We start from the raw sequence: 25,970 nt of genomic DNA on the forward strand, positions 1-25,970 counted from the left end.
GGATCCCAAAACACCCATCCATCCACCATCCCCACTGCCTCCCTCTGTCGCTCAGGCACCAAACCCTGCGACACGGATGCTTCTGCACACACTGGGACTGTCACCAGAGGGGTCACTGCTCCTGTTGCACTCTTGCTGCCCTCCAGCATGATTTATGGGCCATTTCCCTGCGCTGCTCGCCCAGCAGACGCCGGGACCACGCAGGGCGTTCCCCTTCATCTTCCTGCCTTCGTGAGCCGAAGGAGAGCCGTGTGCTGGCGTGTGTGCATCAGCACGTGTGTGCGTTTTGGGGGGCAGGGGGAGGAGATTTCCTGGGCTTTTAAAAAGAGCTATTGAAAACGTGTGAGTTTGGAACAGAAGGCATTGGTGCAAACGTTCCAGGGCATCTTCTCTGAGCTGTGCTGCAGGACCCCCGGAGAAGAGGAAAAGGGTGAGGAACAATAGGTAGGAGGAGGACACCCAGGGATCACCCCAACCCTCTCCCTCCCATGTGGCTCAAAGCAAAGTTGTGTGGCTATACCATCACTGCTTGGGGGCACAGGCACCCAGGGAACAGGGATACACCTCTCATATGTTCATGCATCCATCCCTGGCTATTTTCTCACCTCCAGCCCTGTCCCTTCAGGCTCCCAGTGCCGGGGGGTATGGGGAAGCTTCTCCTACTTCTCAGCAATAAAGAAGCTGCACCCTGAAGGCAAATTTCCCCTTAAGTCTCCATTTCCTCAAGCTATGCAGGCTGACAGGTTAGGAAGGCGGCTCCAGCCCCAGGTACAAGCCCAGTCAGACCTGCAGGGGTAATGAGGGCTCTTGTAGCCTGGGCAGCAGCATGGTGCTGGCCTGCAACCTGCTCTTCGTCCCCTCTTCAGTGAGAGGGAAGGTGGGACCAGGCAGAGACCGCACCTAAATTCCACTTCCTCTGCAACCCTCCCTTTCCTCACCTCACTCCTGGACACAGACACAGGCCAGGACACGAGCCAGGACGCCGGGTCCTGCAGTGGCACTTACTGCTGCATTGCCCTCCCTTTCCTTTTGTTTTTTCCTCTCCTCCTGTCACTGCCACCCCAGGGGAAGAGGGGGAGTCCATGGCTCGCACGCTTCTCTTCGCACTAACCCGCTCCTAATGTCTTTGAGCAATTCTCCGGCGCTCTGACTGTGCCTGTAGGTGTTGGCTTTAAATCATCATCATCTCCTGTGGATTACAGCAGCTGGATGAGAAGATAAAGGCTTTTCTCTCCTCTTGCCTTTCTCATTTCTTCCTTTTCACTTCTCCCGGTGAAGCCAGAGCGGTTCCCAGCCAGCAGGCATGATGCTGATGGGAGCCCTGCGCAGCCTCCTGTTCCTCTGCCTGGTTGAGGAGGGCATCAGCAGAGTCAGAAGATACTACATTGCTGCCGTGGAAACTGCCTGGGACTACATGCACAGCGACCTGCTCTCCGTGCTGCAAGCGCCTGCAGGGTAAAGCTCTTTCTATGGCAATTCCAGATCCCTGCTATAGGTGTTCTCCCACCCTGCATACACAGCACTGTGAGCTTGGGTCCAGGATGGTGCATGGGGGCAGCCTGGGGGGGGGGGTCACTGAGCTGTTGGTACAGGTGGGAATGGGTGTTTCTGTGCAATGGGGAGTCACTAAGAGCAACCCCTAGTAATGCAATATGGAATAAACATGCAGAGAGAGACAAAGACTTATTCTGCGCTACTACTCTGCACTGCTTGATCTTAATGTCATTTGCCTGTGACCCTTTCAAGTCTGTGCCTGGAGCCAAGAGCTGGTTCTCCAGCCTGTGCTTTCCCTTCTGCTTGCATCCTGGGAGCTTTGGGGGGATGCGAGGGGAGTTGGGGGTATGGTGCCTCCCTGCCTGGGGGTTGCACAGGAAGGTTGACTGTGCCTCCTGACATAACTCAGAGCTGCAAAGCTCCCCACTGTGCCTGTCCCTAGTAAACCCCAGCTTTAGTTATTTATATCTTTGTGTATATTACATTGCTGGGCCTGAAGTTCTTCCTTTAGGGAATTAAGATAATTTTTTAGTGTTTGGGCAAAGAATGGTGTTTGTACACAGTGACAAGAGGGAGGAGGGCATGTGATGGATTTGCCCAAATACCTTTGAGTAAGAATGAAAAGTGGCAGTTACATTGCTGAGGCATCAGGAGGGTGTTACCTGGAGACACAGCTGGCTTGGACACACATGGCTGTGAAAGGGCTGTTCTGACCCCTGCCCGGGGACCCACACTGTCTCAGGCAGTGAGGAGCTGTGCCAGGCACTGGAAGGCAGGCTCTGGTGATGGCCAGGTCAGCCTGACTCGCTGCTGGAATCACTTACCTTGGTTTATTCCTCTTTGGCTACCGGCAGAAAGACTGCATCCAGCAAGCTTTACTAATGCCCCCTTTGCCCTGCTTTTACTAACGTTGCACTTAGATCCATTAACCTACACTGGAGGTGAGGTCACTCCTGCTAATTCACGCCTGTGGCTTTTCATTTCAGCGCTGATTTAATGATGTGCTTGCTCGCGGTTTCTGACCCAGGAGTGACTCAGGGACCTGTCTCTGCCCCGGGGACGAGCAGGGCATCACCAGGCAGCCTGAGGTCACTTGTTCTTCTCTAGAAAGAGAACTCTGGCTTTCTCAGAGGGGCTCAGTGACTTGCTCCAACCTGGGCACGCCTGGGCAGTGCGGCTCCCTGGGGAGCACTGCTGTGAACCGGGGCTTGCTGCTGTAGCTGTTCCCAGCTGGATGTCAGTGCCCTTCCCCTGGCTCCTGCAGCCTCCGCCTGGTTCCCCTAGCATGAGGAGGGCACAGGAAAACAGCCAGGCTGGGGAGAAGAAGTGATCCAGGGGAGGGTGGCAGAAGCAGAGCTGGGCTCCCTCTGAGCTGTGCGTGTTCTCCCTTGTGGTACCAGCATCTCCCGCCAGTCCCAAGGGTGCACATCCAGGCAGGACCTCCAGCCCCCCTGTATGTATCCAGTGGTTTCTCTGGCACAGTTGTGGAAAGCCCTGCCAAATGAATGGGCACAGACACACCAGCCCAGAGCTGCTGACCCCTTCCCACGAGTTCAGTTTCTCTTCCTCCCAAACCCAACCCTGCCGGCAGGGTCAGAGCCGGGACCAGCACATCCTGCAATGGCTCCAGGGATCTCAGCTCTGGCTCGGAGCTGGTGACCACGTAGCAGCAGCCTGTGTTTGAGTGCTTGAGCAGCGCAGGGTGTTTACCTTGGCTGTCTCCTGGCTCTGAGCGATGAACAGATAGTGCTGCTAACAATGCTGATTGAAGGCGCCAGGAACTTACCTCCCTGCCTTGGCTTCAGCTGCCCTCGGGGTAGGAAGTCTGGGGGGACCCCAAGTGCAGAGGACTGGCCAGAAGGACTTGAATCAGACGTCCCTGCACGGAACTCTGGCTCCTTGTCCCCTGCAAAAGCTGTCAGGCTCTGTTGTGCTAGCTGGGACCCAGCGCTGAGCCCTGGTGTCACCAAGTCTTCTCCCAACCACGTCCCACGTGCCAGCAAAATCCCCCTGGCTCCAGAGGATTTCTGCCTTCTCACCCTGGAGAGCAAAGCTTGGTCCAGACTCTACTGTCATCCAGCTAGGAATGATAACGGCTCCTAGGCAAAGGCAGTGGCCCCACATCTGCTGGGGGCTTCCTGCCAGCCCAAGTGTGGGGTTATAGCTAGGGTGGGAAAGGCAAGAGGTGGGGGCATGTCCTGCTCTGCCCCCTGGGAGGGTGAAGCCCACTCTCTCTACAGCATCCTCCGGCTGCAGGTGGCTTCCAGCTGGCAGCGTGGGGGCAAGTGTGTGTCACCCCCTCCTAAATTTGAGTCACTCCGTCTCCTTCCTCTTCCTCTTGAGGAGGAGTTACAAAGGGAAACACTGCTTGAATGAAGGCTTAATCAGAGGGGAGAGCAATGCTCCCTGCTCCTTCAGAGGAATGAAAATACCACCTGGCTTTTGCTCCAAACAAAACGATGCTGGAAGTGGTCTGTATGGTTACTGGAAATGGTCTCAGCCCTGGGGCTCATAAGTCAGCCTCTGAACTCCCTGGAGAAATTCATGACTTTGTTATATGAGTAAAAGTGCTGGGTTTCTTCTGGAAAATGAATTTGTTAAGCCACTTACAGATAGAAAGTGGCCAGCAGAGATAAGTGGGGTGTGAAATACATTCGGGGCTCCTTCATCCTCTTGCTGCAAGGAATAGTTTTTAGGGGTTGGCTGTAAATCCCAGGCTGGCCAGAAAAGAAACAAATGTGGGGACATTGTTCAGACTGCAGAGCAAACTGCTGCAACCCTGCTTTGGAGTCCCACACAAGTCTATTTCCTGGGGGGAGCTGGGGAGGATGTTTGAGGTGATAGATTAGATAGATAGATAGATAGATAGATAGATAGATAGATAGATAGATGATGTGATGTGTCTGCCACACCTGAAGGGGATGGGGATGAGGGCTGCAGGACAGAGACCTCTATGGTACTGCTATGGCAGCACTTCCAGAGCTTCAGGTCTGTGTCAACAGGGAAGCACAGAGCCAGACAAGGCAGGAGGCAGGAGGCTGGCAGTGATACCTGCAGCTGTGCCTCCAAGCACAGCTGGCTATGATGCTGTGCCTCCTGCCCCTGTGTCTGCTTCCATCATGACTAACACCATGACACCAATCGCTGCCATGTTGTCATGGGTGAGCTGAGCAAACGTTTCCAAACACACCTGGAGATTGTCAGGATACCCAAAGGACACAACAGGGTGAGCAATGCCGGGGCCAGCATGCCAAAGACAGGGAGGGGAGGAAGAGGATGGCTGCTGCCCATCCATGGATGGGGCTGCACAGTCAGCCTTGACTTTTCCTTCCTCCTGCAGTGTGTCAGGGCACCCGGGCCCACAGCCCCCCCTGCCTGGTGTCCCTCCCCAGTACAGGAAGGCTGTGTTTGTGGAGTACCCTGATGCCTCGTTCACGCAGCCCAAGCCCAAGCCAGCATGGATGGGTAAGAAGCACTTGCAGCACGGTGAGCCCTGGCCCTCCGTGACAGTGGCCAAACTCATTGGGTTGGGTGCTGGCAGTTTCTCAGCCAGCAATGGGAAAGTGCTTGGGTAGAGTCCCAGTACAGCAGAGCTGCTGTGATGGATGCGGGGAGCCTTGCTGGTGCCATGCTACATGAGGGACAACTGCTGATGGTGAAGGTGGAAAGCCCAGACCCTTTGGGGCCCGTGGCTGGGTGTGAGCTGCCTGACCCCATCAGCCTGACCCTGTTGTCTCGCCCTGTTCAGGTCTCCTGGGCCCCACCATCCAAGCAGAAGTCTATGATGTGGTGGTCATCACGTTTAAGAACCTGGCCTCGCGCCCCTACAACCTCCACGCTGTCGGGGTGTCCTACTGGAAGGCATCAGAGGGTGAGTTGGGCAATAGCCAAGTGCTGCAAGCCCTTGAGCATCACCTCCTGCTCTGCCACCTTCCTGCCAGGAGGGAGCGTGTCCCTCCATGATCCTGCTATTTGCATCCCTCCTACAATGACAGGCAGTTGCAGAGATGGCTTAGACACCGTGTATTGCCACCTTCACCTTCAGTCACATCTGGCTGTTCTTTAGGTGCAGGGTATGAGGATGAGACCAGCCAGCCAGAGAAGGAGGGTGACAGGGTGGATCCAGGGAAGACACACACGTATGTCTGGGAGATCCCTCAAAACCAGGGCCCGACGGATGGCGACTCATCATGTCTGACCCACTCCTACTCCTCCAACACCGACAGTGTGAAGGACATCAACTCTGGTTTGATTGGAGCCCTGCTTGTGTGCCGACCTGGTAAGGACTGCTTGGAATGGGGAGAGGTTACATGCAATGGTGGGTTGAAAAGCAGATAAAGCTGCCTTCCAGAGGCTGCATAAGGCAGTGGAGTCAGTAAGCTGTGGTCAACAACAACACTTTTGGGGTCAACAACAGCACTTTGGGGGTTTGGGCCTTTCATCAAAGAGTCCCCATGAAGGGTTCACCCCAGTGAAGGGTTCAAACACACTTTGGACTTCCCTGCTGGAAAAAAACTGGTTGCTTCTTTCCTTTGCAAGATTTCAGACCACAGATGAAATCTCAAACCTTGTTCGTCTTTATAGAATCATGATGGAGACATAAGTGTTTGTCTTTCCTTCACCGAGCTTTGGTTGTTCAGGGTCAGCCAGGGTGTTTGTCAAACAGGGTCTCATTGGAGGAAATAGAGGGAAGTTTGTATCAGCAAGGCTTAAGTAAGGATCAGGCAGCAGAGGCAGGACACGTGGGGCACTGCCTGGTCTGCATTACCTGTGCCTGCTCTCCTTCCTTTGGTAAACATTGAGGTGATGAAATCCTGACTGTTAATGCTTGCTGGGTGCAAGGCACCAAGAAGTGTACCTGGAGTGGGACTGGTCACCCCTGGTTGAGCCATCTCCAGTAGCTGTAGCTGTCCAGATCCCTCTGTAGTCACTGGAGAGGAATGGGCACGAGTCACCTCCTCCCAGATCACTCTGCAGGCTCCAGTGACTCACCAAGAGCAGTTTCTCCACCAAGTCTAGACAAGGAGTGCAGACAATAGCGTTGATGAGGGGGCTGAATAAAATGGGCTCTTCCAGGTGACTAAGTGAATCCTTAGAGCCTGCAAGGGGGAGGCAGCACAAACTGACCTTTCGATGCCTTCTGGGGGCAGCTGTCTCTTAACCATGGGCTTTTGGGGACTGCGAGGCTGGAAACAGGGCTCTGCCAGTCATGAGATGTGGTAAAAACAAAGCACAGCCTGGCCTTGACTTACCAGTTCTTGGAGGGCACAAAGGGAATCCCCCCAGGAGATGGTGCTTTCTGACCTTTAAAGAGATCTATCCTGTGGCATCTTGCAGGGACCCTGGCAAGCGGTGGGAACGAGGACTCGCATCAAGAGTTTGTGATGCTCTTTGCAGTGTTTGATGAAGGTAACTACCCTGTTGAGTGGTGTTGGACTCTGAATTCAGCCCGGTCCATGGCACATGCTTTGGCTGTGGTGTGGGCACAATTGAGCTTCCACTCTGCGTCCCAAGCCTTGTACAGTCCCCAGAGGCAATGCACTCCTAGTGCAGTACTGCCATTCCTTCTGTTCCCCCTGTGAGGTGCAAGGGAGCTTGCAGCCTATCCAGCTCTTCTGGCCTTGTTCCCACCACACAGGCTAAAATGGTGTGGAGTAATGCCCTGTCACATGCAGTAGTCATCACCACATTCATGCAGAGCCATGGCCAGGACTGCTGTGGATTTCCAACAGGCACCACACATCTGACCTCCCTGGAATTTGGCTTTCATCCTGTTTTAGCCCAGTGGGAAGGTTTCCTTTTTCTTTGAAGTACTCTCAAGTGAAAGCTAACTGCAAGCTTCTCTCTCCACAGGGAAAAGCTGGTACTCCGAGCCCAGCTCCTCAGCAGCTCCTCAGCCCGTGCCTCACAACAGGACAGAGCTGCACACCATCAATGGCTACATCAATGGCTCACTGCCTGGTGAGTACATCAAGAGGAGATTGCAGGTGATGGATCTGTTAGGCTGTATACCCCCAGAGGGACTATCACATCTCAACACCTTGGTCTGCCTTGCCCATTTACACTGGGACAGGACCTGTTTCTGTCTGCCTGTGCTGATCTCCTGCAGCCCTATGAATGAGGATGGAGGTAGTGCTGAGGGCAAAGTTCAGCTCTCACTCACCTGGGTCTGACAACGCACCCCTGTTGAAGGTGTAGAAGGGGAATAGAATCATAGAATCATTTAGGTTGGAAAAGACCCTTAAGATCATTGGGTTCGGCCGTTAACTGAACACTGTCAAGTTCACCACCAAACCACATCCCCAAGCGCCACATCTTCACATCTTCCAAGTATCTCCAGGGATGGTGACTCAACCACTGCCCTGGGCAGCCTGTTCCACGGCTTCATAACCCTTTCAGTTAAGAAATTGTTTTTAATATCCATCTAAACCTGCCCTGGTGCAGCTTGAGGCCATTTCCTCTCTCCTGTTGCTTGTTACCTGGGAGAAGAGACCAACACCCATCTCACTACAACCTCCTTTCAGGTAGTTGTAGAGAGCGACAAGGTTTCCCCTCAGCCTCCTTTTCTCCAGGAAAGCAAAAGAAAAGGCCATTTGTGGTCTCAATGAAGACAAAAGTCGACATTCTGTGATGGTTTTCTGGGAGAAGGTGTGGAGCTGCCTGAGTGTGGAGAATCCCCAGGGCAAAATGGGAAACGCTGTCAGGAGAGTCATTACCATCAACAATGTGCCTGAACAGCACCCTGAAATCTCCCTCCTGGGCCTGGCTGTTATCCAATAAAAGGCAAAATTCCCCTGAATTCCTTGTCCCAGTGGATGATGGAGTTTAGGAGCTGAGTAGACCTCATGGTCAGCTGCTGTGTCTGCACAGTGGCTTTCCCCTCAAGAAGGCATCTACCTTCACCCAGCAACCGCCTGTCTGCAGGAGCTAGCCTGAGAGGTGTCTGATGGAGAGGTGGCAATGGAGAGCTGAGGACCTCAGGATGGAGCCTCCACCCTGTCTCCTCCTGGGCTCTTGGGATCTGTTCCAGTGCCAAAAATAAGTGCTTGACTCTCTGTTTGACTTGGTTTGGTTTCAGCTTCCAGGAACTTGTTATTTACATCCCTGCTAGGTTGCAGAGCCCTTCAGCACACACTGATTTCTTCCTAGGAATGTATTTTTACAGCCCTCTCCCATTTCAGAAGCACACGGAGCTCCTCGAGTCTCTCCAAGAGGAGGAATTTCCTCCAGCCTTCAAGTAATCCCAGTGACCTCTCTCTGCCCTTTTTGGGGTATTTCAACTACTGCTGAGGAGCTGTGCCCCAGATCCAGTATTTTAGTGTCACGCTTGCCGGTGTTGTGATGAAACAAATGATTCCCTTTTCCAGTTCCATTAGTTATAGAATCACCCACCTCTTTTGCCACTGCATCCTGCTGTGAGCTCCCATAGCACACCTCCCAAAGCCCTTGCCAAAGTCAATCCACTCTGTACATCTAGCTCTATGTAAGGGGCATAATGTGACTGTTTTACTGACAGTACATTCATGACATTTCCAGCTTGAAGCCATCACCTTGCAAGGCAGGGGGCTCTACTCGGCACATGTCAGACTCTGAGTGGGGACAAGGGATGGACACAATGCTGACCCTTAGGTGCTTTCCTTCTCTCCTGGCAGGACTCACACTGTGCCTTAAGAAGCAGGTCAATTGGCACGTCATCGGGTTGGGCACTGGGGCAGAAGTTCACTCCATCTTCTTTGAAGCCCACACATTCCTGGTGAGAAGCCACCGTCTCAGCAGCCTAGAAATCTCCCCTGCCACCTATCTCACAGCCCAGATCATGCCAGGAACTGCTGGCTGGTTTCGGATGTTCTGCCAGATACCATCCCATCAGCAAGGTAACCTTGTTCCGCAAGAGCATGGGGGAAAAGAAGTGCAAGGGGTGGCCTGGGCTCAGGGGTTTATGCAGTGCTGCAGTTCCACGGCCCCTCCTGTCGCGTAGGGTTACATCCACATGCAGTGTAGCCCGTGATGAGCATGGCATAGGTTGATGTGTGTGATGGCCTGTTTGATGGGACAGCAGGGGAGAGGACATCTCTCAAGCAGAGCCTGGGAGAGCGCACGCCTGTGCTGGCGTGTCAGTGTGACCCTTTCTGCCTGGCTTCTCTGCACCCAGCTGGCATGGAGGCCTTTGTGAAGGTGGAGGAGTGTCCGGAGGAGCGCCTGCTGAAGATGGGGAAGCTGTCAGATGAGCCAGAGGACATGGATTACTCTGAAGAAGATGAAGAAGCTTATCATGTGATCCAAGTGCGCTCTTCTGCCAAAGACAAGCCTATGACCTGGACTCACTACATCGCGGCCGAGGAAATGGACTGGGACTATGCCCCTGTGAAGCCAGTGTCCCTGGACAGGTAAGAGTGGGGATGTGTGCCCATGAAGCTGCTCTTAAGTCAGCCCTGCCAGCTCTTCTGCTTTTCCATAGAAATTTGTTTTCCTTCTGCCCAACCTGGGCAGTTTGGTTCTTCCTTATTAATGCCAACAGCGCGGATGCAGGACAAGGATGGGCTTGGCTAGGGCATGGGAAGGCAGGACTGGACTTTGCTCCAATTTACTCAATATCCTGCAGAAGCATTTGCCTCCAGGGCATTTGCCTCTCTGCCACCCAGACCTCTGGCATCAACCCTTTCTGACCAGGCAGCAATGCCTGGTGACCCTTTGGGCTTGTCTTACTCCTGGGAAGGAACTGGGGTGATCAAGAAAAGGCACATGTCTATTGCCTTATGCTCATGCACTGGGAGTGTTCCCTGACACAGGACAGCCTGCCATGCTCTCAGCTCTCACAGTCACCACTTCCCTCCAAAACAGGGCATTCTCAGCCCAAGGCTGCTACTGTGCAACCTAGCTGAAGCTTTCTCCGTTAAAGAAGCACTGGGTCACTTGCAATGATATTCCCCATGATGCATATTGTGACTGCAGTAACTGGTTTCCCTGCTTTGCACTCTTAGTCCCCAGACAGCTGTGTAGGTCCTTGGATGATGGACTGGATGATGACTTTTGTTCTGACAACGTCCCACATGTGTCTGCTCTTTCCCTGCCTTGCCTGCAGAAACATGACAAGCCTGTTCCTGGAGGCTGGTCCTCATCGGATAGGTTCAAGGTATAAGAAAGTGATGTTTGTGGAGTACGAGGATGCAACCTTCAAGAAGCGCAAGGTGTCCGATCAACTGGACAAGGGAATTCTGGGGCCCGTCATTAAAGGGGAGGTTGGAGATCAGTTTAAGGTAAGAGGGAGATTGCTTTCAACAAAGAAGAAATGGAAGGGAAACCTCAAAGCTTGATGCTGTTCCTCCTAATAACACTTGGTTTGTGACTAAGGTCTGACATAAGTCCTTGGGGTGCTCTGTCACGTTTGGTAATGTCTAAAGTTCACCAGAAAAGCAGATGTTACTGAAGGTTAAAGCTAGAATACTCTTGGTGAGATCAGCAGAGCTGCACAGGGTATGGCCCAGATTTGACTTCACTGCAGACATCGTAGGAACTGTGTGAATCAATCCATGGCACATGGCATCCATCACCTTCCCCTGAGGCAGGAGTGTTCTCTCATCCTCTACCCTTCTCCCTCTGTGTGCTCTTACCATACAGTACTGGGGACTCGCTTGTGTCTCCCCGGGTGCCTCTACTGACACCTTGACTTGTTTGGTGCTAGGAGGAATGGGGTGATTTCCAGGAGCTTCACATTGCTGCTCCTGCCTCGGGTTCCTTGTGCAGTTGTGGGCATGAGGCTGAAGGTAGTGCCTGTGGCAACCGCCACAGGGCTATTTAGAGAAGTAAATGAAGGGTTACAAGCAGTGAAATGGGGAGTACTTTGAAGCTGTTGACTGTTGTATGCACTTGGTGCATTTGTCCTCTGAAGCTTCCTGCGTTAACAGACCCCTTCTGTCTCATATGCAAAGTGAGACTGAAGACTTTCCTTTTAATGAATCTGATATTTCTATGCCCTCCCTGAGATGGGCACCTCCTGGAAAGATGGACAGTGTAGACTGGTAGAGAAAGAGTTATTTCTTCTATCCTCACTCCCGCTTTGTGCTCCCAGACATGTCTGGTTTCCTCCCAGTTGGACACTGGCAGGTATCTGATCCCAGTGTTTTCCCCCTGAGGAATCAGAGGGCTCACACTGTTCAGAAACCACTGGACATTCCTGCTGCCTGTCCTCATTTCAGATCGTGTTCAGGAACCTGGCAAGCCGACCATACAACATCTACCCTCACGGCCTCACCAGCGTCAAGCCATACCACGCCATGAAGCCTTCCCAAGGTAAGGCAGACCACAGGAACCTGGGACATCATTTGGCCACTGCCATTCTCCTGGGCCAGTAGAGCTTCCTGCAGCCTGTGGGAAGACTGGTTGTCCAACCCACCCGTCCAAGGGCCTGAGCCCTGGAATCCTGGAAGCGATGATGATCCTTGGTCCGTGTCACCTTTGGTGCCATGTAATCCTCTCTAAGAAAGGTTTGGATGATGGCTGGAGGAAGCGGCATTCCCACTCAGGGAGCTGGGACTGTGTTGTTTCAGCCATCCTGGAGGCCTCCACTTTCTGATGAGGCAGGAACCAGGCTGGTGTTTGCCAGCTTGCTTACAGTCCTCATCCCATGGACTCGCCCTTGCCTTGCTGTGAAGTGGGGGGGTTCATTACGATTCAGACTCTCCCTCTCACAGCTTCGAGGGGGTTTCTTTTCATCTGAGGCTGGGCAAATCTTCCAGTTTGCAGGCGTTTCAAGGGCTTTCATAAAGGCATAGGCCTCTCCATGTTCACCTGGTCCCAAGGGCTCCCTTGGTCCTGATCAACTCTCCATGCACATGCATGCTAGCAAGTGCACCATCCTGGGATGGGCATCAGTTTGGGTAGTTTTCTGTGCAACTTGTATGGTCAGGAAACCTCCTTTCTGAGCTCTTTTTAAAAGCAGGATCAGCCCTTGCAGGAGCAACCCAGACCTAACTGACCTGCCCTTGGGCTGTGTGTTGCCAGATAAGGATGTGAAGGACATTCCTATCCCCCCTGGCCAGTCATTCACCTACAGCTGGAAAGTCACCACTGAGGATGGGCCAACGCAGGCAGATCCTCGCTGTCTCACCCGTTTCTACTACAGCTCCATCGACCCAGTGCGAGACACGGCCTCAGGTCTCATTGGGCCTCTCCTGATCTGCTTTAAGAAGTCCATGGATCAGAGGGGAAATCAGGTGGGTCCTTCCTTTGCAGCTTCAACGGCCAGGCTGAAAGGCTGGAATAACTGCAGTGAGTGAAATATTTGAATCATAGATGCATCATAGAATGGTTTGGGTTGGAAGATCATCTAGTTCCGACCTCCCTGCCATTGGGAGGGACGTTTCCCACTAGACCACGTTGCTCAAGGTCCTGTCCAGCCTGGCCTTGAACACGCTTGGGTTTGGGTAGAACCAAATTTGTCTGTCCTGTTCTCTCCAACCCACCCACCAGTCCCAATGCCCCTGCCTTCTCCATCCTCCCTTGCATGCTCTCTCCTCTCCAAACTTTGGTCCTATCTCCTGTGAAATAGCAGTAAACTGTTCCCCATGCACCCAGGCTAAGACCTGTCAGCTACACTGGGCCCTGGGGCACTCTGATCGGACCAGGAAGAGCTGCTTCCCTCTCTGCCTTCCAGATAATGTCAGACAGGACAAGGTTGGCGCTGTTTTCAGTCTTCGATGAGAACCTCAGCTGGTACCTGGAGGAGAACATCAGGAGGTTCTGCACTGACGCAGCCCACGTGGATATCCAGGACCCCCAGTTTTATGCCTCCAACGTGATGCACAGTGAGTGCTCAGCCAGGAGCCTCCTGAAAAGCCTTTGGGAACAAACAGGGAACATGTACCAGCCATGGGGTAATCAGGTCCTGACAAAATGTTTCACCTCTGCTCTCTTCCAGCTATTAATGGCTTTGTGTTTGACAACCTCGAACTGAAACTCTGCCTGCATGAAGTTGTGTACTGGTATGTCCTGAGTGTTGGGGCCCAAGCAGATTTCCTCTCTATCTTCTTCTCTGGAAACACATTCAAGCGCAACATGGTCTTTGAGGATGTGCTTACCCTTTTCCCATTTTCTGGAGAAACAGTCTTCATGAGCTTGGAAAAGCCAGGTTAGTAAAATGGGTTATTCTGTAAATCATGGGCTTGGCATCCCAGCAGAGAGCACCTCTGGCCACTTCTGGTACCCAACTGCATTTTGGCAGCCCTGAGAGCAAAGGGATGCACAACCTGCTGGAACAGAAAAGTGAGAAGCAGTGATTAAATCCTTCTAAAGGTTAAATCAAAGAAATTAAATGACCATGTTTCACTTCATTAATGGGATGTGTTAAGGTCACACGTGCTGATAAACCAGTAAGCTGGCTGCAGTAACGTAAGTACAGCGGACCTTGGATCTGCACCCTTGGCTCCAAGCTTGGAGGTCAAGGGGAGCAGCAGTGCTGACCCTGCTTGTGGGTTCAGGCACTGGTCACAGCATCCCGTTTATCTCCACACATTTGCAAGGACAGAAGTCGCAGCCATGGGGAAATCCTAGAGGGGTTTGCTTCAGAGTTCAGTTTTATTTCCCCCCACTCCCCATTTTTCCCTTAGCACTTGCAGAAGTGGTGCCATTAACCGTTTCCTCACTCACAGAGGAAACACAGGATTTACCACGGGGCTGCAAACACTGCTATGATGGTCACAAGCACTGCACCCTGAGCCAAGCTGACGGGGTTCCTACATACCCCAGGTAGCTGTCTCCAACCCAGCCAAACAGTGCATCCCTTTGGGCTCTGCTTTCTGCCTGCTGATCAGGAGCAGCCCAGCAGCGCAGGCAGCAGCAGGTGACAGCTCTCCCCAGTGTCAGAGCCTGGTTGTTACACACTCCTCACCCACTCCTGGCACCTGGGGAAGAGGCACTTGCTGCCGGGAGCAAACGCGTTGGCCGGGGATGTCAGTGAGCATGAGGCAGCCTTTTCATTCCTCCCTCCTTGAGTGGGAGAGCTGTGACAAGGGTGTGTAGGGCAGGGGTGTGTTTGACAGCACCAGCATGTCTTTGGAGATGGATTATGGTGATTACACTGCTCCTGCTGCTGGAGGCTTTGTGGGTTCTCAGTGTGTTAACTGGTCTCGAGTCTGTCCTCAGGGCCCTGCTGATGGTGCTTGTCAGGAGTGGCTCTGATGTTGCCAGCAGCCCTGGTGTCTTGTGAGTCCAGCTGTAAGATGCTCTAGGGATTATGAAAACATGAAATCACTGCCATGAACTGGAGGCTGCCTGTGAATATAGGATGCACTAGCAAGGGGGCCGCATGGGGAAGGCGTCTCTTCTGGTTTCCCACTGTGGTGGGCTGATGTGTCCTCTTCTGCCCTCTTGAGACAGGTGTCTGGATGCTGGGGTGCCTGAATCCTGACTACAGAGACCGAGGGATGCGTGCCAAGTTCACAGTCTCGCAGTGCCAGCAGGAGCAATACCCTGATGGGGAAGATTATGTGGATTTTGAGGAGGAGGATGCCTATGCTTACGACTTCCAACCCAGGGGCTTCTCTAAAAGAAAGAGATGGCACAGGCCATGTGTGAATAGGGAACTGAATATCAGCTCTTCTGGAAATGAGACTGAGAAGCCAAGGTTGTGCTTGACAGAACCCAGCCACGGGGCCCTCCTGAGCAATGGTAGGATTTCTGATCCCACTCCCAATGGCACATCAACACTTTCAGGAACAGTTCCATCTGATGTTTCTATGTCTTCTCTGTCAGAGACAAACTACGAGCCGGTGTCCTACGAATCCTTTCTGGAAGATGACGAAGAGTTGTCAAAAACGATCAGCCAGGAGGAAGGGTTTGGAGCTCCTTCACCTGGAGAGCACTCCGTGAGTGCCAGTGGAAGGGTCTATGGTACCGTGAGCTCAGAAGGTCAGCAGTGGCTGCACCAAACTGTGCCCAGTCCAGAAGATGCTCTGGCAGGAAAGAAGGTGACAAACATCTCTGAGGTGCAGGAGCCGGTGGAAAGGATGCAGCCTGGTGGTACCTTAGAGATCCTGGAAGCAGAGCCTCAGAAGACAACTACTCATGCAACAAGCTTGTGGAACTCAATTGCTTCTGGTGTTGACAAAGCTCTTCTTCAAGAGGACAGGAGCTCATTTCATGAGAATGACCTGGAGCACAATCTGGGACTCCAAGGCACATCTTCACAGGGTACTGAGGACAGGTTACTAACAGGGACTAATAAAATATCCTCGAATCTAGATGAGCCAAAGGAGACAATCAATGCAGAGCCAGCTTTAAGTACTGATCATAACTCTTCGTCCACACTGGACAATCCTTCTGCATCTTCAGACGAGACAGAGAACAACGGGACTTCTCATGCTGCGGTTCGCAGTCACACCAGGGAAAGCAATTATTCATCAAATGGGCTAGATGCCAGGCTGGAAGAAAGACCTCACAAAGAGGTTTCACAAGGCTTTCATGGGTCTTTCAAAGGGGGTAATTACTCTTTCATGGAGCCGGGACCCAGCAAACCTGTGCAAGAACCAATCTTCACAGAGGAGAGTAACTTCTTGCCTGCAAAAAGTGGCCCAGAACAAGAAGCCAGGGAACTTGCCAAAGGCACAAACCATCTAGAAACCACCTTTGCACAAACCAATGATCTCGAGCCTTCCAGCTATATAATGACAGAAGAGAGGGATGAATTAGTCTTGGAGGCAGTGTTTCAGGATGCCACAGCCACTAAGGAGTTGCCAGAGATGGACAGTCCTGCCCTGTCTGAGCTGGGCACCGTGGCCAATGACACAAGGCAGTTCCCAAATGGTTTCTTAAGCAGCCCTGAGCAGTTTCTGCAACACAGAGCTCCAGCCCCAAGCATGAGTGGCCCTGCCTGGCTGCCTCGGCAGGTCAGGTCACTGGAGAGCAGAGCAGAGCAGGATGTGGCCAGCCAGCCCCCTGAGACAGCAGTGAATAGCGAAGCGTGTGGACCTCATTCCCCTTTTAGCAGCACTTGCTTCAGAAAGAGGTCCTTGACACCAAGCAACGCTTTGCCTGAGGTGATGGTGGCCCAGCAAAGCCTGGATACCAAACCAAACATGGTTGAGGGGAGATCACAGCCAGGCAAGGATGCTCCACCGGCTCTGCAAGGAGATGGCACTGATGAGGTGCATCCCGAGGGGAGGCTGAGCACAGATGGCCGTGTTCAGAGCAGCAGTGAGGGGGCTCAGCGCAGCGGGCGCTCCTTCCCTACATGGGGAGCAGGGGGGAGCAGGGCAGCAATGGCAGCGAGCAGCTCCGAAGCTGCAGACCTGGCCTCAAACTGGGATCTGGTCACCCTGGGGGCAGAAGGACGCGCTGGGAGCTTGGGGAGCCCAGCTTTGGCTGAGCTCCATCCAGGCAGAGGTGCTGTCTGGGGGGGTCCTGGGAATGAGCAAGCTCAGGGGAGAAGCCAGATGGAGGAGCAGACCAATTCTGTGGAGCAGCCAGGTCAGTTCAGTTCTCAGCACCAGCAGCCCCAGGCCAATGCCACAGAGCACTATGTGCCTGAAAGCACGTATGGGGAAAGCCGGGAAGAAATCCCTATGAAACCAGCCTCCAAAGAGAACTATTCCCTGTCTTCAAGCAGCCCTGCTCACAACCATAGCAATACCGCAGATCCAACCAAATATGTGCAAGCCAGTCCGGATCGATGGCAGGAGCTTGGTGGGGAAGATGTCCTCAGAGAAACCAGGAAGAGAGAGGGACAGGGCCTAGGAGAGCCCAGGGAGGATGGAAAAAGCAACAGCACAAATGGGAAGAGCAACCATGGCCCAGGACATAGGGAGAGACTGGCTCTGAACAACGGGACCCATTCCAGCCCCTCAAGGGCAAAGGCTGACAAGCCAGAATATGATGAGTACGGTGACACAGAGCAGACCATGGAGGATTTTGACATCTATGAGGAAGAGGAGCATGACCCACGCTCCTTCCAGGGGGAGGTACGGCAATACTTCATTGCGGCAGTGGAGGTGATGTGGGAATACAGGAACCAGAGACCCCAGCACTTCCTGAAAGCCATGTAAGTGTGACTGTCCCCCCTGTATTCCTCCTGCACTGTATGGCATGGCTTCATGTGGGAGCTGGCATGTCCTGGAAGGCAGGATCACAGGTCTATGTACAACCCAGCCAAGCAGCCTAAGGGAAGGATGCTCCCAGCGCCTTCCCTCCTCCTGGGGAGTTTTGTGACTCCAGCAACCTTGAGCTTCCTCGCAAGTGGGTCAGGGATGCTCCAGGCTCTGCTCTGTTGCTTTAACTGCCCTCCCCCTGCAGGGACCCCCGGGGTGGCAGGAGGAAGCCTTTCCAGCAGTACCGCAAGGTGGTTTTCCGAGAGTACATGGATGATTCCTTCACGCAGCCGGTGCTGCGGGGAGAGCTGGACGAGCACTTGGGCATCCTCGGACCATACATCAGGGCAGAAGTCGAAGATGTCATCATGGTGAGTTGAAAGTTCCCATCTCCTACAAAACCTGAAACCCTGCCATTGCTGGCTCCGTTCAGAGTGACCTCAGGGACTGGCAGGAGTAGCAGAGTGTTCGGATGCAAAGCCCTGGACCTGAGACAGAGCCAAGCCCTGTAACAGCACAGCCTGAGCAGCTCCCTGCCTCTGTGAGGAGCCTTTTAGGTAAAGGGATTGTAAAAGAGCAATGAGCTAAACAGGGTTCAGCACAGCTTCTTTGGGTGCTCTAGCTGAGGGCAGGCTTGGGCTTCCCTTACCTCCAAAGGTCCTTCAGCAGTCACCTAAGGAAGAGGTGAAAGGCTGTTCACCAGGCTCATAGGCCTGGAGAAGTTGCCTGATTTCCACTGAAATCTTCACCAGAGTGCACTCATCACCTCTGGGCTCCGGAGACTGTAGTGTAGCTGCCCTTGCTCTCATTAAGCAGAGAGAGGGCCTCATCCTGCTGACATGACCAGGATGTGCTTTCCACTGGGGTCCCACTGCAGAACCACAGCTTGTGGATCAGCAGGGGTTGGCCACTGCATGGGGACCAGCTGGAGGCCTGGGTACCAGGGACATGTCTGCCTCCTTCCCACCTGCTGGCTGCATCCAACCCCAGGGTCCAGGGCGCTCTCAGTGCTGCACCTTTGCTTTCCCTTCCCTCTGGTGCAGGTCACATTCAAGAACCTGGCCTCACGGCCCTTCTCCTTCCACTCCACCCTGCAAGCCTATGAGGAGATGCAGGATGCAACACAGGGTGGAGAGGTGGTGCAGCCAGGCAAGGTTCGGAAGTACACCTGGAAAGTCCTGCCCCAGATGGCACCCACCACGCAGGAATTCGACTGCAAGGCTTGGGCTTACTTCTCCAACGTGGACCTGGTAGGTGGGAGCCTGCTCCATGGGGCATCCCAGGAAGGAGAGGTGGGCAGCGTGCATGCATCCTGGCTGTGAGGTCAAGGATTTTCCCATGGTGCTGTGCTGAAAGCTGTGGCTGTGCAGATTCTCAGGTGTCTGACAGCGATGAATGCATGTTGCTGTTTCTCCTCTTCCTTTTTCTTAACTGGGTTTTCCCCCTCATACCAAACTTATGAGACTTGTAGGGAACCATCATTCTGCAGTCCCCTACCACTCTGCCCAATCTAGCTGAATTTGACCTATGGGTCCAATGTTAGTGGGGTAAAGACTGTTGGATAGTTGGACAGACAGACACCACTTCTCTTGACAGTACATGCAAACACTTCCAGCACCCCTCTGTTAGCCTGGGGCAGAGTGGGGATCCCCCAGTGAACCCAGCATGTCCTTCCCACCCTGCATGGACCATGCCCTATGCAGGAGTGGGAGCCGGGCCAGGCATGCAGACAGAGTCACCACTTCCCTCCCTGCTGATCTGTCTGTGGGTGTCAGAGCATCCTTCCCCTCCGAGGCAAACCCTTTTCTCCCTGCTCGCCGGCAGGAGAAGGACCTGCACTCGGGGCTCATTGGGCCCCTGATCATCTGCCGCCGTGGGGTGCTGAGCTTCGTTTTCAGGCGGCAGCTGGCTGTGCAGGAGTTCTCCCTGCTCTTCACCATCTTTGACGAGACCAAAAGCTGGTACTTCTTGGAGAACATGGAGAGGAACTGCCGCCCTCCCTGCTACGTCCAGCAGGACGACCCCAGCTTTAAGAGGAACCATTCTTTCCATGGTGAGGACGCTTGCCCTTGTGCTTCCCATCCCACGGTCTATACTGGGATGGAAACCCACTGAAGCCTTGAGCTGCTCCTGACCACTGACTTTCCCAGCCATCAATGGCTATGTAAGCGACACACTGCCCGGGCTGGTGATGGCTCAGCAGCAACGGGTCCGATGGCACCTCCTGAACATGGGCAGCACTGAGGATATCCACTCCATTCACTTCCATGGGCAGCTGTTCAGCGTCAGGACTAGCCAGGAGTATCGCATGGGAGTCTACAACCTTTATCCAGGTGAGAGGCAGTGCGGGCACTATGCACGCTCCTGCTGCTGTGACTTTATGTCAATGCCTGTTAGGAAGTGCCAAGCTTTTGGGGAGGAGCAGCAAAGAGGGGGAATGGATCTGAAATCAGTATTTAAATAGCACTTGGCCCTGTGGTATCCCATTACAGCCAGTAACTCCGCTCTGCTCTGCTCTCCATTCCTGACCAGGTGTCTTCGGGACAGTGGAGATGTGGCCTTCACATGCTGGGATCTGGCGAGTAGAGTGCAAAGTGGGAGAGCACCAGCAAGCCGGGATGAGTGCTCTCTTCCTTGTGTACAACCTGAGTGAGTGATTGATCCTCTTTGTGCCCTGGCCATGGCCAGCAAGGCTTTGAGTTCTCTGCCCCAGGTCTTTCAGCATCTCCCCTGGGGTGACCCAAGTGGGGTCTTCTGGGTTTTCACTCCTAAAGGAAGTCATTACTTCAGCTCTGGTCACCCTGCACAGCGCAGAGTTAGGGACACAGCTGGGGTGAAGGCTGGGAGAACAGCTTCATTTGCCTGCAAATACGTGCTCGCAGAGCTCTCATTTTCCACAGTTGAGGGTCCCTGGACCTCCTATAAAATGCATTTACCCAACAACTGCATGCACACGCTGGTGCCTGCTCATGCTGTTGGGGAAGTACAGTGCCCACCTGCCTAACCACATCAGGAGGTAAACTGAGGCACGAAGTGATGGCAGGAGGCAGCGGGCAGCACTGCCTGACTGCTCACATGGGAACAGCCCAAAGAGCAACTGCAAAATCCATAGGGAACCTCTGACTCCACCCCAAAGCAACACATTTCTACCTCGCTGTAAGTAAGCACTGAGGGAAGTGATTTGTGAGAGTAGCATTTTATCACTCCCTGGCAGTGTTCAAGGCTAGGTTGGATGGGGCTTGGAGCAACCTGCTCTAGTGGAAGGTGTCCCTGCCCATGGCAGGAGGCATGGCACTACATGATCTTTAAGGTCCCTTCCAACCCAAACCATCCTATGATTCTATGATACCCGGTCACACTATGAAAGGTTCTCTCCTCTTCCCAAAGGAGCATTAAAAATCACCCAGAAAATGTTTCCATAAGTTAAAAACTTGCTCAAGATTTCACACTCACATTTTCCCTAGAAGCATTTGCCATGCAGCAGACAGGCCAAGATGTGACAAGTCACTAACAATAATGGTTATGATAACAGACAAACAGCCCTGTGCTCACAGACCAGAAGAGAGACAGGGGTGTCAGGCAGGCTCTCCTTTACTGATGTGGTATTTATTGCTAAAAGATGCTGCCTAGCAACAAAAAAGCCCAGGAGCAAGACATGGGTATAAGGAAGAGACACTTGTCAGCACTGCTGGGAGATTGGGACACGGGAGGGAGAGGTCAGGGACTCGGGGGCAGGAGTGTGGCTGATGATAAGAACTCTCTGCTGCTGACATGTCAGGGTCGAGAGCAAGAACTTCCAGCACCCTTAACATTCAGGGATGGATATGGATGCATCTGAAACACTGCTTAGTGTGAGACAAACAAGCCTGAGGGCTCCTGGGGTTTGAGACAGCTCCCTGAGCCTGGAGGCTGCTGCCAGCCTAGGCTTTTCCTTCAAAAGCCTTGTTATCTAATCAGCTGTCCCTGTGTTTTGCCCTCCTTCTCCCCGTGCGGCTGCAGACTGCCAAAACGCCCTCGGGCTGGCCTCGGGCCACATTGCCGACTCCCAGATCACAGCATCGGGGCAGTACGGTGAGTACCGGTTGTTGCAGGTGAGGTTGGGGCGGCCTTAGACAAAACAACTCATTTGCTTGCCTGCCCAAGGCTCTGTTGCACCAGTCCCTGGCAGAGTCCTTCCTCCATCCATGCCCACGTCGGCATCCCAGCTGGGACACGGAGGTGCCTTCCTACATGTCTGGCCCATCATACCGGTGCTCTGCCACCCTGTATGTGGCTATTAAACTCTAGGGTGATCCTCCAGCCCCATCCCACAGAGGTACTTGTCACTGCCTTGGGCTGGGCAGCACCAGGAGCCAGCAGCATCCTCATATCTTCATGCTTTCCTTACAGGGCAGTGGGCTCCTTACCTGGCCAGGCTGGACAACACCGGCTCCATCAATGCTTGGAGCACAGACCGCAACAACGCCTGGATCCAGGTAAGAGGGGCCCAGTTGCTGGAGGCACTGCTGAGAGCATTGCAACAGCGTGTTTGTGGCTGATGATCCATCCTCAGTGCAGCAGAGGAATCTTGATGGTCCAGCTACAACATCTGATTGTGCAACACCCCCACAAAGACAGTCAGAACAGCTCACCTCTCCAAACAGCTCTCCTGACCTCTCCCAGCTGCTGGCTGACTTGGGTCCTTCTGAACAACTGTATTAAATAGTTTTGTAACCTGTGCTCGTTTATATGATGAGGAAATGAGTTCCACAGGTTTACAGTGCATTGCCTGAACGTGGCTTGGGTTTTCCACCAGAAGTGAGTCCTTGACTTTCGTTCTCAGGTGGACCTTTTGCGTCTCATGATTATTCATGGCATAAAAACCCAAGGAGCCCGACAGAAGTTCTCAAGCCTTTACATCTCCCAGTTTGTTGTCTTCTACAGCTTTGACAGGCAAAGGTGGAAGAAATACAAGGGGAATACCACCAGCAGCCAGATGGTAAGATGGACAGGTCTTGAGGAGAGTGTCATCCCAGAATGGGGTCTTTTGGGGTGATGAGGGCTATGGAGCTCTGTACACGAGGCAGAGGCCTTGAGCATTCACTGCCAGGATGACTGAATCACAGATTGCAAGGGACTTGCTGTCCATGTCTTTCTGTCTCATGTTAAATTGACCAAACTATTTCTGTCTACAGTCCCAGGTGGCTGTAAAACCCACCCCTTCACGTTGTGTTGCATGTTACTTAGAGACTGGCATAAGATTTTACCTGAATATCTGTTTTTTTTTACCTCCAAAGACAAATTTGGCTTTCTAAAACCATTGTGCAGATGCAGATGATTTGGGGGATCTCTACTCATTAGAAAAAGCCACAGCTTAAATATGCATAAGCTGATCATGCCAGGAGGAGAAGGAAAAAGCCTCCATCACAAACACCAGCAGTGGCCAAAACTGTTCCCAGGTTCTTTTTCTCCTCTCTGTTTGGTGAAATTATAAAGAGGTGCTCATTTAGAGAAACCTCCTCCTGTTTCTCAGCGGTTCACCCTGATTTGCCCATTCACACTTCTTTGGTCTGAGTCACATCTCAGATCATTTCCTTGGGCTGACGCTCTTTTGTGAGGATGGTGATAAGACACAGCAGTGCCAGACAGAAATGTTATTGTGCCCACTGATCCCTGCTCTCTTTCCACTGGTGCAACAATCCTTTTTTCTCCCCTTCCCTGCAGCTGTTCTTTGCAAATGTGGATGCAACTGGAGTGAAAGAAAATCGCTTCAACCCTCCGATCATAGCCCGGTACATCCGCATTAACCCCACTCACTACAGCATCCGGACCACAATGCGCATGGAGCTCATAGGCTGTGATCTGAACAGTATGTCCCACCTCCAAACCACGCACCCAAGGAGGGGTCTGATCCAGCGGGGTGCCAAGCACCAGCTCCACACATTTCAGGACTCCCCAGGCAGTTGTGGAGAGGGAAGGAGGAGGCTGGAGATGGGATTGAAATGTTGGGAAAAAGCTGGAACATCTCATTATGGTCTTAGAAATAGCAATAGCAGAGGGAGAGCATGGGGCCAGGTCTCACCACCACCTTTTCCTGAACAACCAAAACCCTTCAGCAGCAGCTAAGCTGATATCTGAGGAGCTGCTGCCTCAGGCTGGGGGAGCAGGGATCAAGCAGAGACAGATGCTATCGGCTTTGCCTCTGCATTCAGGGTGGCTGAAGCAGTGAGCAGTCAGAAGGCACCTCCATGATAGGTCTCTTCCCACCTCTGAGAAGCATCGCTCCTCTCTTCCAGGCTGCTCCATGCCCCTAGGGATGGAGGACAGAGGGATCCCTGACCAGCGCATCTCCGCATCCTCCTACAGCACCAACATCTTCTCCAGCTGGTCACCCTCCCGGGCCCGCCTGAACATGCAGGGGAGGACCAACGCATGGAGGCCAAAGGTAGCCCATGCGAGGTGATCCCCAGGCAGGTATCTGGGGCATGGGCAGGCAGGCTGGGTGCTTGCGACCTCTCCTAGCCAGGGCTGTGTGGGGAGCATGTGCAGCCACAGGCACCGTGCAGGCACACAGGCAGGAGAGTCACCTCACTGATTTAGCACCCAGCATCTCCACATGCCTGGTAGGGCAGGTGCATGTCTTTCCCATTGCTGCTGAAGGGTTGAAAGGTGACTCCTGTCCTTCCCCAGAGCGACAGCCCCAGTGAGTGGTTGCAAGTGGACTTTGAAGTAACCAAGAAGGTGACTGCAGTCATGACCCAAGGTGCCAAAGCTCTCTTCACCCACATGTTCGTGACAGAGTTTGCTGTCTCCACCAGCCAGAATGGTGTGCACTGGACCCCAGTCCTGCAGGGTGTCAAGGAGAAGGTAGGCAGAGCTGCTCCATGGCCAAAGGCAGCCCGTGGCACCCCCAGGGCACACATGCTTACAGGAGCTTTTGCAACAGCAGTGATCTAGGCTGTGCTTTTCCCTCCCTTAAAGTATTCCCAATGCTTGTCTGCGTTGTGTCCTCAAGCCATGAGCTCACCGCACCAGCGCAGGAGAGCGCACCCCTGATTTCTCTCTCCTCTCCAGATTTTCAAGGCAAACCAAGACCACACCAGCACAGTGACGAGCCCCCTGGAGCCCCCGCTCTTTGCTCGCTATGTGAGAATACACCCGCGCCAGTGGCACAACCACATTGCCCTGCGGATAGAGTTCCTCGGCTGCGACACTCAGCAGGAGTACTGATGGCTGCAGGACCAGGCATGGGCAGCGCCAGCCTCAGGACCCACATCCAACCAGACACTGGACTCTCACCAGGGCTTGAGCCAGCCCCCCGGGGCTCTGACCATCCCTGCTGCTGGGGAATAGAAGGCCTGCAGAGCTGTCACAGATGCTGGCTTGTTATCAGCATCTTCCTGGCCCTTATCTACCAGATGCCACATAGTCAGACGTAATGCTGAAGAATTAAACAGTAATTTTCCAGTGTAAAGCTGAAGAATTAAACAGTAATTTTCCAGTATCTCTCTGCACTTGCTCCCCTGCTTCAGCCTTGGAGTCTCCAAGGGCCCAGTCAGCATCACCAGCAGTGAGTAATTAATTAGCCCCAGAGCTTCTCAGCTTTGTTTTGCACAAGCACCCACTGCCCGGGCACAGTCCTGGAGGAGGAATAAGCAGCAAAGATAAAGGCTGGGGGAGGAAGCCCCAGAGTCCATTCCACAATCAGTGGGGATCAGTGGCTCCAGGGAGGCAGCATTTGCTCAACCTGACTCAGTACTGGGCTTTGGCTCTCCACGTCCCTTCATATCCTTCCCAAATGCTCATGCTGTTGTGGCTTCTTAAGCAAGAGTCGGGTATTCTCTGCTCATTCCTGTAAGAAGGGCAGCATGGGGCAGCTCTGAGGAGAGCTCTGCTGGAAGCACCAGGGGATGGTTGTGGTAGGGACCAGGGAGATGAGCTGCAGATCAGCCCAATGGTGTGAGCTGTCCTGGAACCCACACCCAGCAGAGGTCAGAAGCTGGTGTCTCAAATAAAGCAGTGCCAAAACAGCTTCATGCAATTGTTGGGCTCCACATCGCTGCACAATGAGCCTTTGCTGTGGTCCTGGCTGTGATTACATTACAGCCCCAGCAGCAGATGCAATCACTCTTTGGCTTGATTGCATCCTGACAATAACCAGGCACAGGTAAGTGCTGGCCTGAGGAGAGGAATTGGAGCCCTAAGCTTCTCAAAGGGGAGCAGCCCTGCCTGAGGCAGGATAGCCTTCAGCCTCGGAGGACCAAACCTGCCAGCTTGAGCCCTTCTCAAGGCAAACTTCCTCAGCTCCAAGGCAACTGCATCTCTTCTGAGCACGTGGCCAATGCTGCGCAAGGACAGCTGGCTGCTGTCTCTGGTCCACCAGTGCAGGGGAGTATCCCAGGCATGGTGAAGGGCCTG

The 25,970-nt window shown here is 53.3% G+C and overlaps 1 protein-coding gene across 3 annotated transcripts; it reads left to right on the forward strand.

Annotated features, from left to right (window-relative positions):
* Positions 1–305: 305 nt before the first annotated feature.
* Positions 306–25,056, forward strand: F8 (coagulation factor VIII). 3 transcript variants are annotated; one of them, XM_062640479.1, is made up of 27 exons: positions 306–444; positions 1,279–1,455; positions 4,835–4,959; positions 5,243–5,365; positions 5,561–5,773; positions 6,832–6,903; positions 7,348–7,455; positions 9,147–9,368; positions 9,647–9,881; positions 10,577–10,751; positions 11,691–11,784; positions 12,496–12,707; positions 13,148–13,298; positions 13,412–13,621; positions 14,869–17,527; positions 17,779–17,944; positions 18,617–18,823; positions 19,398–19,626; positions 19,724–19,906; positions 20,106–20,222; positions 21,573–21,644; positions 21,963–22,048; positions 22,396–22,551; positions 23,277–23,421; positions 23,849–23,997; positions 24,243–24,419; positions 24,627–25,056. In XM_062640479.1, exons 2-27 carry the CDS (start codon positions 1,304–1,306, stop codon positions 24,780–24,782), a joined length of 6,594 nt encoding a protein of 2,197 aa, XP_062496463.1. In that variant the 5' UTR covers positions 306–444; positions 1,279–1,303; the 3' UTR covers positions 24,783–25,056. The 3 variants fall into 3 exon arrangements, with proteins under 3 accessions (XP_062496463.1, XP_062496465.1, XP_062496464.1); XM_062640481.1 differs by having other exon boundaries at positions 350–430; XM_062640480.1 differs by lacking the exon at positions 306–444 and adding an exon at positions 941–1,158.
* The last annotated feature ends 914 nt before the right edge of the window (positions 25,057–25,970 follow it).

The sequence above is a fragment of the Pezoporus occidentalis genome, unplaced genomic scaffold (assembly GCF_034315485.1).
Source record: "Pezoporus occidentalis ecotype Australia unplaced genomic scaffold, CSIRO_AGI_Poc_V1 ctg65, whole genome shotgun sequence".
Taxonomy (NCBI): Eukaryota; Metazoa; Chordata; class Aves; order Psittaciformes; family Psittacidae; genus Pezoporus; species Pezoporus occidentalis.